At 46.9% G+C, this 12,913-nt stretch overlaps 1 protein-coding gene and 1 long non-coding RNA gene across 4 annotated transcripts in view; one reads left to right on the forward strand and one right to left on the reverse strand.

Moving 5' to 3' along the window:
• LOC142046342 (uncharacterized) overlaps nucleotides 1-12,913 on the reverse strand; it is a 934,987-nt gene that overhangs the window by 258,109 nt on the left and 663,965 nt on the right. The window lies entirely within an intron of this gene.
• COL15A1 (collagen type XV alpha 1 chain) overlaps nucleotides 1-12,913 on the forward strand; it is a 282,178-nt gene that overhangs the window by 153,616 nt on the left and 115,649 nt on the right. For all 3 annotated transcript variants that reach the window (XM_032765559.2, XM_032765558.2, XM_032765560.2), the window contains exon 13: nucleotides 6,947-7,075. In XM_032765559.2, coding sequence (XP_032621450.1) covers nucleotides 6,947-7,075 — 129 coding nt within the window. The remainder of the gene's footprint in view (nucleotides 1-6,946; nucleotides 7,076-12,913) is intronic.

Below are 12,913 nucleotides of genomic sequence, written 5' to 3' on the forward strand. Positions count from 1 at the left end.
CGCTGGTAGTTACAGCTGTGGTCGTACAGCTGTGTAGGGCCAGCGATGCAGTGTGTCCACACTGACAGCGACCAGCGCTGCAATGTGTCCACATTTGCAGCATTTGCAGCGCTGTTGTGAGTGGTTGGTGCATTTTGTGGCAGCTTTATCCCACAGAGCACCTCGTCCCATTTTGGCGCTCTGGGTGTGGGAAGGGACGGAAGGGTGCGGTCATTTCCGCTTCCTGTTCCAACGACCCGTGTGGTCATCGCTTCCCTTTTCAGCCGTTTGGTGCGGTGCCATTGTGAGTCTGCTGCTTGATTTCGGAAGAAATGGAGCCCGAGCTGCTGAGGACTTTGCTGATCAAGTTGCCAGGCACATCACACTCTGGCAGTTGAGCTATTCTTATGCTCCAAAGTGACAGTGAGGAGAGCTCAGATGATTGAAATAGATCGGCTGACTACGCCTGACCACTAAATTGCTTGTGGCAGTAACGGACGTGCTCAGCACCGTGGAACGCCGCCTTTGGGCCTCAGGAAACAAGCACTGAGTGGTGGGATCACATCGTCAAGCAAGTCTGGGATGACGAGCAGTGGCTGCAGAACTTTCGGATGAGAAAAGCCACTTTCATGGGACTGTGTGCTGAGCTCGCCCCAACCTGCAGCGCAAGGACACGAGACTGAGAGCTGCCCTGTCAGTGGAGAAGCGGGTGGCTTTTGCAGTCTGGAAGCTGGCAACTCCAGACAGCTACCGATCGGTCGCAAACCAGTTTGGAGTGGGAAAGTCGACCGTTGGAATAGTGGTGATGCAAGTTTGCAGGGCCATTAATTGCATCCTGCTAAGAAGAACCGTGACTCTGGGGAATGTGCAGGACATTCTGGATGGCTTTGCACAATGGGTTTCCCTAAACTGTGGAGGGGCAATAGATGGGACGCATATTCCTATTCTGGCACCACCCACCTGGCATCCGAGTACGTTAATCGGAAGGGTATTTCTCTAGGTTCTCCAGGTGCTTGTGGATCACCGTGGGCGTTTCACTGACATTTACACAGGATGGCCTGGAAAGATGCATGATGCATGCATCTTTCGGAACAGTGGCATGTTCAGAAGCTGCAGGCAGGGACTTTTTTTCCCAGACCGGGAAGATCACAGTGGGGGGACGTCGAAATGCCCATTGTGATCCTTGGAGACCCGCTTACCCGTTAATGCCTTGGCTCATGAAAACCGTATACAGGAAGCTTGACAGGAGCAAGGACCAGTTCAACTACAGGCTGAGCCGCTGCAGAATGACAGTGGAGTGTGCTTTTGGCCATTTAAAGGGAGATGGAGAAGTCTCTACGGGAAGCTAGATGTGGGGGAAAGCAGCATCCCAGCCGTTATAACTGCGTGCTGTATCCTCCATAATATTTGTGAAGGGAAGGGTTGAAACCTTCAGTGACGAATGGACCTCGACGAGGTTCAACGCCTGGGGCTGTGAATTTGCCGACACAGAAGAAGGGCTACTAGAGAGCCCAGCACAGTGCTCAAGGATTAGGGATGCTTAAAGAGACAATTTGAGGCTGAAAGCCAACAGTATTTGGGTGCCTTCCACAGGAGTGAAGTGCAGTGGTTGCAATGATTGCAGTGCCTATTTTTCACTTGTGGTACAGTATGTTACACTTTCTTAATATAAAACTGTTTAAAAGACAAGAAATCCTTTATTAAAAATACAGTACATAAAACGGGCAGGGGTGGTGAGGAGCAGTAAAGTCAGAGGTTTGAATATGTCCTTCCTTGGTGCTGTGCAATGCCTGCTGCACTTCAGGATTAATATGCTGCATGATGGGGGGTTGAGTGCATAGGGTAAGGGTCGTATTCTCAGTCTGGTGGTGAACGTATGGGTGTTGGGGCAGCTGGTGGTGGTAACCAGGATGCTGGAGAGGGTGTTTTGAGAAACAGTGGGGCACAATGGGTTGAGCTTTGGATGCGGGGAGGAAGGCACGGTAGTGCTCTGCCTGCATGGGCAGCATTGACTGCATGAGGTCTGTGTGGCGTTCCAGGATGCTTAGCAGCCGATTTGTGCTCTCTTGGTAGCCAGTTCCTTTCTCTTGGCAGCCTTTTCCTTCTCTTGTGAGCCTGTTCCTTTCTCCTGCTTTCATTTCCCTCAGTCCTGCAACTTCTTATCATTGTGGAATACAGATTCATAACTGCTTTCCCAGCTCCTCCTTCTCTTCCTTGGTTTTTTTCTTAAGTTCCGTAGTTTTCAGAAGTCTCGCTGATGGAGCAGTATCCAAGGTCACTAAAAAAACACAGAGAGTAAACTGTTACTACAGAGCCTGTATTGTTAATCACACTTAAGGAGTTATGATAGACTATTTGTAGCATCTTTAACATTGTGAGCATAGCACAGAGAGCCACAGCTGCAGAGACAATGGTGATTTCCTCACATCTGCCACAGAGGTACTCCTGGAGCCATCTTGCACACGCGCTCACCTGGAAGGGGGTTGCTTGACTCTGGGATCACTGGGTTCTTGAATTGGGAAAGCAAAGAGCAGCTAGAGAAATAGCACTGAACCCTACACCCACATCTGCCACAGCAGGTACTCCTGGAGCATCTTGCACACATGGCTCACCTGGGAAGGGGGGCTGCTTGACTCTGGGTCACTGGGTTTTTGTGAATTGGGAACACAAAGAGCAGCTAGAGGAAATAGCACTTAACAGTATCCCTGCATTTCCACAGAATTTTATCCTCCCCGAATCTCGCTGCTCCGCTACCGGAAGAGCGGGAGGTCTTCTACAGCTATTGAGATTCGCCCGTCCTCAGCAGCTTGCCTGTGTGCAGCAATGGTCCCCACCCCTACACGCACATGGCGCGGACGCATATTAGCCTGACTGGAACGGACCACGTGGCTCTCACTATAAAACTTGCGGAAGACGCAATACACACGCTCTCTGACATAGAGATTACAGGGACTTGTTACCGCGATGTATAGACCAAATCAATGGCTATTCACATCTAGGCAAGCTTGCAGGCAGCCATAGCCCCCCTCCCCAAAACATTTCATCCTTAAAATAAAGCTCTTACCATGAACAGACTCCTCTGCTGGTTCCTCACTACCAAGTTCCAGTGCTGCGACTGGCAGCTTCTTCCGGCTGGAAATAGTCCTGGCTGCATGACTCCTGGGAGTCTCAAACACCTCAGTAGCTCCCCTCTCGGGTTCCTTCCACCCTCCCCTCCCTCCAGCTCTGAACTGTCCATCGTTGTCTCAGATTGGCAGTGGGGTTACATCCAATATCGCATCCAACTCCTTGTAAAACAGCAGGTGTGGGGCAGCACTGAGCGGCGGTTCCCTCACGTGCTTTGCAGTAGGCACTCTGCAGCTCCTTTACTTAACCCTGCACTGCACCCGGTCCCGGTCATAGCCCCTGTATTGCATTGACTTTGATATCTGACCGTAGGTATCATAATTTCTATGGCTGGAGCACAGCTTGCCTGCACAGCTTCCTCACCCAAACACTGATGAGATCCTGCAGCTCAGGAGTGCTCCATGCTGGGCTCGTTTGGGGCGTGGAGGCATGGTCACTGATTGATTGATTGATTGCACTCCACGCCTCGCTGAGCAAACAGGAAGGGGATTTTAAATTCCCAGGGCATCTAAAGGCGCGGTCACCTGAGCCCGGGCAGTGGAGTGCGAAACGATGACCAGAGAGGCTGAAAAGTATGCTGGGATACCTCCCATATACCCTGGAGGCCATTACAGTGCTGGTGAGTGTCCACACCTGATGAGCAGCGCTGCATCACCAGCGCTGGATTCGCTACACCCGTTGCAGACCAGGAGTACAGCCAGCGCTGCAGACAGGAAGTTGCAGCGCTGCTAGCTTTGTAAGTGTGGACACGAGTAGTTGCAGCGCTGTAACCCCTCACCAGCGCCGCCAACTTGCAAGTGTAGCCAAGGCCTTAGTCTCAATTAAGCCCTGTTTTGGGATTTATGTGTAACTTAAGGGGTTTTAGCCCTGTGCTAGTACTTTGCAGTGTTGTGTGTGGAATTTCTTAAGATGCAGTGCGGTCTAGCAGACGAGGCGCTCAATTAAGATCAGGAGACTTCCATTTATTCCTGGCTCCCCCTCTGACCTGCTGTCCCTTCACCTCTCATCCCCTTGTATCTTTCCCACCTTGTCTTGATTGTTGTTTTAGATTATAAACTTCTCCTCAGGCAGAGATTGTTTTACTATGTGTTTACATAGCACATAGCCCAGTGGGATGCCTACTAGGATGAACTCCTGTTATCTTTAACTCAAACTTCACTTTGCAAATGAGGTAAAGTTTCAGAGGGTAGCTGTGTAGTCTGAATCTGTGGTACGTTCAACCCTACGGTAAAATTTTGAATTAGCTTAAACCGATTTTATGAAACGATTTATAAGTCGATTGTGCGCGTCCACACTAGGCACATTAATTCGGTGGTGTGCATCCATGGTCCGAGGCTCGTCGTGATTTCTAGAGCGGTCACTGTGGTAGCTACTGTAAAATAATGAGGCCAATAACGTCGATTTGCGTCCACGCTAAACCTAATCCAGATATTAATATCGATTTTAGCGTTACTCCTCCCGTTTTGTAGGAGTACAGAAATCGATTTAAAGAGCCTTTAAATCGATATAAAGAGCAGTGTAGGTGGACGAGTGCAGCGTTAATGATTTAACGCTGTTAAAATCGGTTAACAGCGTAGTGTAGACCAGGCTGTAAAAGCAGCAGAGAATCTATGGCACTTATAGACTAACAGACGTTTTGGATCAGCTTTCGTGGGTGAATACTCACTTCGTCAGATGATGTAGCGGAAATTTCAGGGCGGTATTACATGCTAGCAAGCAAGCTAGAGATAACGAGGTTAGTTCATCAGGGGGATGAGATCCTTTCTAGCAGTTGAGGTGTGAAAACAAGAAGAGAAACTGGTTCTGTAGTTGCAAGTTGGTTTTCACACCTCACTGCTGAACAGGCCTCATCCTCCCTGATTAACTACCTCATATATCTCTAGCTTGCTGCTGAATATGTATACCTGCCCTGGAAATTTCCACTACCTCATCTGACGAAGTGGGTATTCACATGAAAGATCATGATCCAAACGTCTGTTAGTCTATAAGGTGCCAGAGGATTCTCTGAGTAAAGTTTGGAATTTCCTTGCCCTGAGCGATTTTTCCTTCCTACATGTCTAGACCATCAGTCAATCCAACCTTATCTTGCTCCCGCTGAAATCTGAATAACAAAATACAGTAATGATAATTCTAGAAAACTTCCATTCCAAGCATTACTTGGTAATCTAATATTGCACATAAGTGCTTGAATGCCAGAGAATCAGCCAGAAACACAGTAAATGGGGAGAAATCTACAAGAGAAAGAGCTGGTAGTCAAATTGTCAAAGGTGAACAAACCTAATACCAAGGTGTTGTATTGATCATTGTAGATAGCCAAAGAGAGAATCTACCACCACCTTTGAGATTGGCTGCCAATCTGTATTGAAATTTGCTTCTATTAATCTTCCCAAATCTCTCATTTCTAAACTTCAAGAAGTCCAGATGCCATTTCCGGAAGCCTGGTCATATAGCATAGCCCTGTCCTGCAGCATCGTCATTGACGTCCTATCCATCTCTCAGTCCAGTTCAGATTGCTCTCCGAGGACTGTTGTGAGGTGCGAGTAACTTATCCTCAATCAAGTATCAGAGGTAGCCGTGTTAGTCTGGATCTGTGAAAGCAGCAGAGAACCTGTGGCACCTTATAGACTAACAGAGGTTTTGGAGCGTGAGCTTTCGTGGGTGATACCCACTTCGTCAGACGCAGGTAGTGGAAATGTCCAGAGGCAGGTATATATATGCTCAAGCAAAGCTAGAGATAACGAGGTTAGTTCAGTCAGGGAGGGTGAGCCTGTTCTAGCAGTAGAGGTGTGAAAACCAAGGGAGGAGAAACTGGTTCTGTAATTGGCAGCCATTCACATCTTTGTTAGTCCAGAGCTGATGGTGTCAAATTTGCAAATGAACTGAAGCTCAGCAGTTTCTCTTTGCAGTCTGGTCCTGAAGTTTTTTTGCTGCAGGATAGCCACCTTAAGGTCTGCTATAGTGTGGCCAGGGAGGTTGAAGTGCTCTCCTACAGGTTTTTGTATATTGCAAGTGTCCCTTCAGTCGGACTCTTCATGTGCATAAAGTTAAGTATGTGATTGTGTCTTTCTGGATCGAGATCAAAGTGCTCAACACCTTGCAGGGTCAAGCCCATAATTTTCAAAATTCTCCATTACCTTTCTCTATTAATATACAGGATCAGTAATAAAAGGTAAAGCGTTAAAATTTAACTTTTATTTAAGAGAGAGAAATTTTCAAATGTATATTTCTTAAATATGAATACAACTTGGTTCCTTCAATGGATCATTCATTTTATGCAGTTTAATGTCATTGGGCTATCAGGGCCAGGTTTTTGGGACCAGAATCACATTTCTTGTGTTTGTACAGCGCCTAGCACAATGGATTTAACATGTCTATGACTAGGGCTCCTTGGTGCTATGGTAAACAACTGGTAGTAATAATCCCTCTCCCTCTGAAATGAATAGTAGAAGTCCCCTTGGCTTCTATCTAACCTAATTGCTTATATATGAAGACCATGTTGATCACCGGAGTATCACTGAGTGTCCTACACAAAATAAACACAGTGGATTTTCATTTTTAACTATCTTCCATTGTTGCAGATTAAAGGTGATGTTGGAGGCATACCTCCCAGAGCAAGGGAAGAGTGACCTTCTGTGACCGTGCTCAGGGAGAGAGGGGAATCAATGGGAGCAGGATTGACCCTTAATGAAAAGAAAGGGAAGCGTTTGCTCAAGTTCAGTGGTGTAGAGTTTTATGAATTCTATTGAAGAATGCTGGTTCTCTTGAGGAATGCTTCATGGACCTGGCCAGGGTGGGGATGAAAACAAACAACATTTTCTAACAGTATTTCTGATTTCTCAAGGGTCTTCCTGGGCCACCAGGCCCTCCTGGATTACCCGGAGCACCAGGAAAACCTGATTCAAATTCAGGACCCCCTGGATCACCAGGAAAAGATGGGAAAGATGGACCTTCTGGTGAGCCAGGCCCTCCAGTGAGTATCACTCATGCATAGACGTTAGTGGTATACCTCAGCTATAGTTTCCTACACAGACAACTTGCATGTTTTTTAGGCCTTGTCTACACTGCCACTTTATAGCACTGAAACTTTCTCTGAAACATCCCTTTGAACAATGCAAGTTTCAGCACTGTAAAAAGGCAGTGTAGACAGTACACCAGCACTGGGAGCTGTTGGGAGCTACTCCCCTCATGGGGGTGGGTTTTTTACAGCACTGGGAGAGCTCTCTCCCAGCGCTGGTGCCGTGACTACACAGCCACGTTAACACTAGTAGTGAAGACATACCCTTAGAATGCTGACTTTTGTTGATATTTTAGGATGGGCACTACTAGATGAGCCCAGGATTTGAAAGAATTTGCAGTTTTGTGCCAGATTCTTATGAAAGGCACAAAAACCAAAAGGCCACATTCTCTGGAACAACTAATTGTATTGCTTCGTTCCAGAGCAGTGCAAAGCAGCCAAAGAATACAGGTGAATGTGGACCAGGCTGAAGAAGAATGAAGGATGCTTTTACTGAAGTTTAATGAGACTGTTGTTTGTTTTTCCCTGACATTTTCAGGAAAATAAAACTGAGAAGCAGTTACATAATTCAAAGGGAATTTATAACTTAAAGCTACCATTGGACTTTCATCTCTTTAGGCTTTCTCCCTTCATTGCTCACCCAGAGATGAAAATTGACCCTTTAATCCTAAGAAAAACTTGAAGTGAAGTCCTACTTTGAAAGGTGACAGTAGAAATGGAATCATGGGGTTGCATATTTATTGTATGTCAATACATGCTAAATATGCTCAGATAAGAAGAAAAACAGTAACTACTAGCTCTGTAAACGTAGTCTGGAATCTGAGAGTCAAGGTGGGTTCTTTCCTTCTTACACATCACCACTGGAAACAGAAGTCCAACTTTGGCCCACTGCAATCCCACTATCTTCAAATTATTCTCTGTGACCCCAATGCTGGCAGTGGATTTGCACAGGTGTAACTGGCACTTTGTGTGAAAAAACAAACAAAAAAATCCAGTCCTTTCTCTTTGTCCTAGTTGTGTTGGTTTTTCAGGGCTAACATGAGTAAAAACATAGTGACAAGAGTTAGCAGACATGATTCTGATTACATCATGCAAGAAAGTGGTTACTGAATGTAACCACTTTTCAGAGTAGGGTTAAAGGACACTTGGGGCTGGTCTCCACTATGGGGAGATTGACACTGCCACAATCGATGCAGCAGGAATCGATTTAGTGAGGCTAGTGAAGGTCCACTAAATCGATGGCAGAGTGCTCACCGGGGGGACTGGATGGATCCCCTGGTGCTAGGTTGGCGCATGGGACTCTCCACCCTTTGGCAGGCCCGGCTCTAGGTTTTTTACCGCCCCAAGCTCAGGTGGGGCTGGGACTCGCAGGCAGCGCTGGAAGCAGAGGGAGTGATGTCACCTTCTCCCAGTGCCTGCAGAGGCTTTACCCCCTTCCCCCGCCCAGCGACGCAGAGAAGCACCAATATAAGGGATGGCACAAGGCAGAGCAGCAGCCAGTGTGCAGATGAGGCAGCGCAGCCCTGGCTCTCCAGCAGGACTCACCCTCTCCTCCCCAGGTAGCAGCTGGGCCCTGGCAGCTCAGCGTCCCGGGGCTGGGGCTTCCCCTTCCCGTTGTGGCTAGGGGCGCGGCGCCCTCACCCCGTCTAAGTGGCACAGCTCCAAGAGAGTAACTGCCTCAAATAAAAAGGATGGCCGGAATACCGCCCCTGGAAATGTGCTGCCCCAAACACGTGCTTGCTTTGCTGGTGCCTAGAGCCGGTCCTGCCCTTCAGACCCCTCAGCATGTACTTCAGGAGGTTGAGGCTGCCTTACTGCCTGCTTCTCAGGTCTTTCTTGAGTGGGTCTTGCAAGAGGGAGCTCCTTTTCCATCAGGAGTCCTTCTGGCCCCCTCCTCCTCGTACCCCAAGCCAGCTGTTCTGCAGACAGTTTATTTCTGAACCGCGCCGGGAGACCAACTATACATACTCATGCTCCATGTGCTTCATTTTCCCACCCTCGCGTCCCATCCAGACACCAAGTGGCAGGACCTATTACCAGCTGTGGAGGGTGGGGAACCCTGGTGGGACAGCTTGTATTATACCCTAGTTCCACGGCCTGCTGGGGATATCAGCTGGTGGCTTCTCCATGGAGCCATAAGCACAGGAGTGTACCTGGCATTGTTTATCCCCTTCCCCGAAGCCTGCCTTTTCTGCGGCATGAGGGAGACCCTGGCGCACGTGTATCTTCAGTGTGCCAGGTTGCAGCCCCTCTTGTTTGGTGGAGGATCAGGCCTGAGGCCAACCTTCAGGTTTACCCTTAAAGTACAACCAGGGGAGCACAGAAGGGGGAAGGCAAACCCTGCTATGAGTGGGGCTGATTACCCCAGGCCCCCCGTCGCCAGAGGGGGAAGTACTATAATCTGGCAAGACAAAGGAGGTGCCTTGTCGCAGTTGTCAGAGGCTATCCTCACATTTCCCCTAGCAAAAGTGTGAACATTTTCAGTGTTGGATTGTAGGGTTTCTACATAGCCCATGGTTCAACTCCCTTTGTTCCTCTTCAGGGCCTCTATGTAAAAGGTTTGCTGGGACCCCTTAAATCATGCCCAGATGTGAGAAGTGCTGGGATACCCTTTGTAGTCTCACTGACTGTTGTCCTATAAGCCATCAAAAGGAATGGGATATGCTGGTCCCAGTCCCTTTGACACTGTTCTACAAAGGAGTCCCCTAGAATCCTATTGAAACTTTTCACCATCCCATGGGGGGGTGATGGGAGCTCTTCAATCCCTAGAATCCCACAAACGGGTTGGAACACTTTGGATTCAGATTTTCTCCTTTGATCTTTGTATAACTCATCTGGGACCCCAAATCTGTTGAAGAATTCATTTACTAAGACCTTTGCTACTGTCTCAGCATCTTGATTTCTTATAAGTGTGTTAGCCTCAGGCCATTCTGTAAAGTAGTCCAGAACCACCAGCAAATACTGATTGCCAGCCTCTGTCTCAGCCAAGTCCCAAGAACATCAATGGCAGCGCATTCCATTGGTGCCCCCCACAAAATAATGCAGCAAAGGGAACCTCCCTGTTTTAAAGGGACCCCCCTTTGTAATGCAAGCATCAGATTTCCTGTATCAATTTTCCATGTCTTGCCTGAATTTTACCCAATAGAAATTCTCCTTTAGGTTGGCTAAGGTTTTTGCAGCCCCCAAACTATCCATTAGTTTTAAAATCATGATGTAACCTCAAAGCTTCTTTTTCAATGCATCTGGTACAACCAGCTGGTATTTGGCTCCATCCCCTGCTGGTTTCTCCCCACTCCTTTACAATATTTCCTCTTTAAACTCCAAGCTTTCCCACTGTGACCAGAAAGCCTTTAGGGTGGTGTTATGTGCGGGACACTGTGTTTCATGGCGTCTGCATGTGCAAATTGATTTTCCAGTCACACACTGATATCCAGATCCTCTCTTTGGGAAGTTTTGACTTGTTCTGGGATCCATTCCTGCAACCCCATCCTCATCATTCCAGTTGATGAACCAGGAACATGGGCACTTCTGTGAATTAGAGGAAGTGAGCTGCCCCCATTCCCTTGAGCAACTAATTCTTTGTTCTCCTGTTTGGGGCAAGGTTTGCAATTAGACTCCCAACAGAGTTGTCTGGACAGTGTATCAGCAATACCATGTTTATAGACAGACTTATGTGTGATTGGGAAATCTTAGCACTGTAGTTTCTCCAACCATCTGGCAAGCTGTCCCTCAGGATTCTTGAATCTAAAGAGCCATTGCAGGGAAGCATGGTCTGTCCTGACCACAAACTTCCTCTCATGCAAATACTGATGAAAATGTTCTAGAGATTTAACCACTGCTACAAGTTCCTTTCGTGTGGTGCAATAATTTCTCTGAGGAGAACTTATACTTTTGGTGTAATAAGCAACCAGCTTCTCAAGTCCCTTGTGTTCCTGTGTCAGTACTGTCCCCAGACTATAAGCGCTAGCATCTGTGACCAATATGAAAAGGGGATTTTGAAACAAAGTTAGACCAAGACAGGAGCAGTCACTAGAGCCTTTTTTAACTCTGAAAATTCTACATCATATTCTGCTAACCACTGAAGTGATTTCTCTTTCTCACAACCTGTGCAAACCCACAAACAAACCTTCTGAGTCCTATAAAACTCTGCACATATGTAAGTATCTAGGGAGTGGGCCAGCTCTGTACAGCCTCCATTTTCTTTTTTCAGTGAAAATTCCCTCCTCAGTAATTGAGCCCAAGGTACTGTGATGCTGCTGTCTATATGGTTTTATAAAAATGTGCTAATGACTGAATATAATGTAACTGGAATATGCTTTATGCAAAAGGTCTCTTGTAAGATATCATTACAAAGCTTATAATCTACTGAGTATGGTCATCCTATTTGTATATATGTCCCACTCTTGAACATATAACGTTAAGTGAGATGTTATTGTAGAGATCAGAGATGGGTGGGGTGCAGTGCTTTCACAGCGGACAGTGGCTTGTGGAATTTAAAGTGATGGGTTTTGATTTGTGCATGTCCCCCAGCCACATTGAGAAAGGTATGGAAAGGTAATTACATGGCATTTCCCTCTCAACCTTGTCTGTTTTATCCTTAGATTTTATCCGGGTGCATCGCAACACATTGCGTGCAAACCAAAACATTTACAATGTCAGTGATAAATGAAGCACCACATGCACTTGAACCCAAATATTCAGTGTTCAAAAAGAGGTATACCTGTGAGGGTTGGTTCCAGAACATCCCCTGAGCTGCACAACTGATGTGCCAAGATACCTCTGCCCTGCTTTCCCTGCCACTCGGGTCCCAACCCTGTCTTGCTGGCCAGACACTCCTGTCTTCTCACAAAGACCCAGGTCTGAATTTACTTGGCCCCAACACTGCAGTTACTGAAGCTCTCACGTGACGTGTGTTGTCTTTAACACCAGTGAGGTCTAACCAAATAAATCCGTTTTGTCGCCCTGGTTCAGTTTTACAGGGGAAACCTGTAAATTGCTACTCTATCTTAGAACTAACTGCGTACGTGCAGCATATCGCACACTAGGCAAAGATGTGACTAGTGTGCGTGTAGCTACGATCAATGATCACAAGTAGATATTAGAAAGTCTCTAACTCTCTCTAACGCTTAGGCCGTTTCACTTCCTGCCACCTCTATCCGCGCTGGTTTTAGGTAGCATCCTACAGCAGATATCAACTTCGGACCAGACTTTCAAGAGAAACTCGTGTGTGAATATCCAGTTCTTTGCAAATTTTGAACCTTCGCTCAGATTAACGAGCCTGGTAACTTAAACTTTAGCCAATACAAAAGCGTTTTTCCTCCCTTTGGATGGTTCACACCTCGACTACTACTGAAGAGGGCCTCCGCTCCCTGAGTTGAACTAACCTCGTTATTCCAGACTGATGTCTCCCTGCGTATACTTATACCTGCCTCTGGAATTTCCATTACATGCATTTGACGAAGTGGGTATTCATCCCGAAGCTTATGCTCCAGTACATTCTGTTACTCTATAAAAGGTGCCACAGGACTCTCTTTGTTGCTTTTTACAGTCCAGACTAACACAGCTATCCCTTGCATACTTGACACCAGGTTAAGATGGATTCCAGTTCGTTGACATGATCACATGTCACTGCAAGACTTCCTTGTCACTTGCCATGCACCGTATAGGTAAGGTAAACCACCCATCGCGGACAACTCGTCCTGGTTAATGGGAGTCATCAAGATTCAAAACACCATTAATGGGCCCACACTTTGAATAATTACAACAGATTAATTTATAATTTCGTTTCAGATA

Source organism: Chelonoidis abingdonii, chromosome 2, assembly GCF_003597395.2.
Source record: "Chelonoidis abingdonii isolate Lonesome George chromosome 2, CheloAbing_2.0, whole genome shotgun sequence".
Lineage (NCBI taxonomy): Eukaryota > Metazoa > Chordata > Testudines > Testudinidae > Chelonoidis > Chelonoidis abingdonii.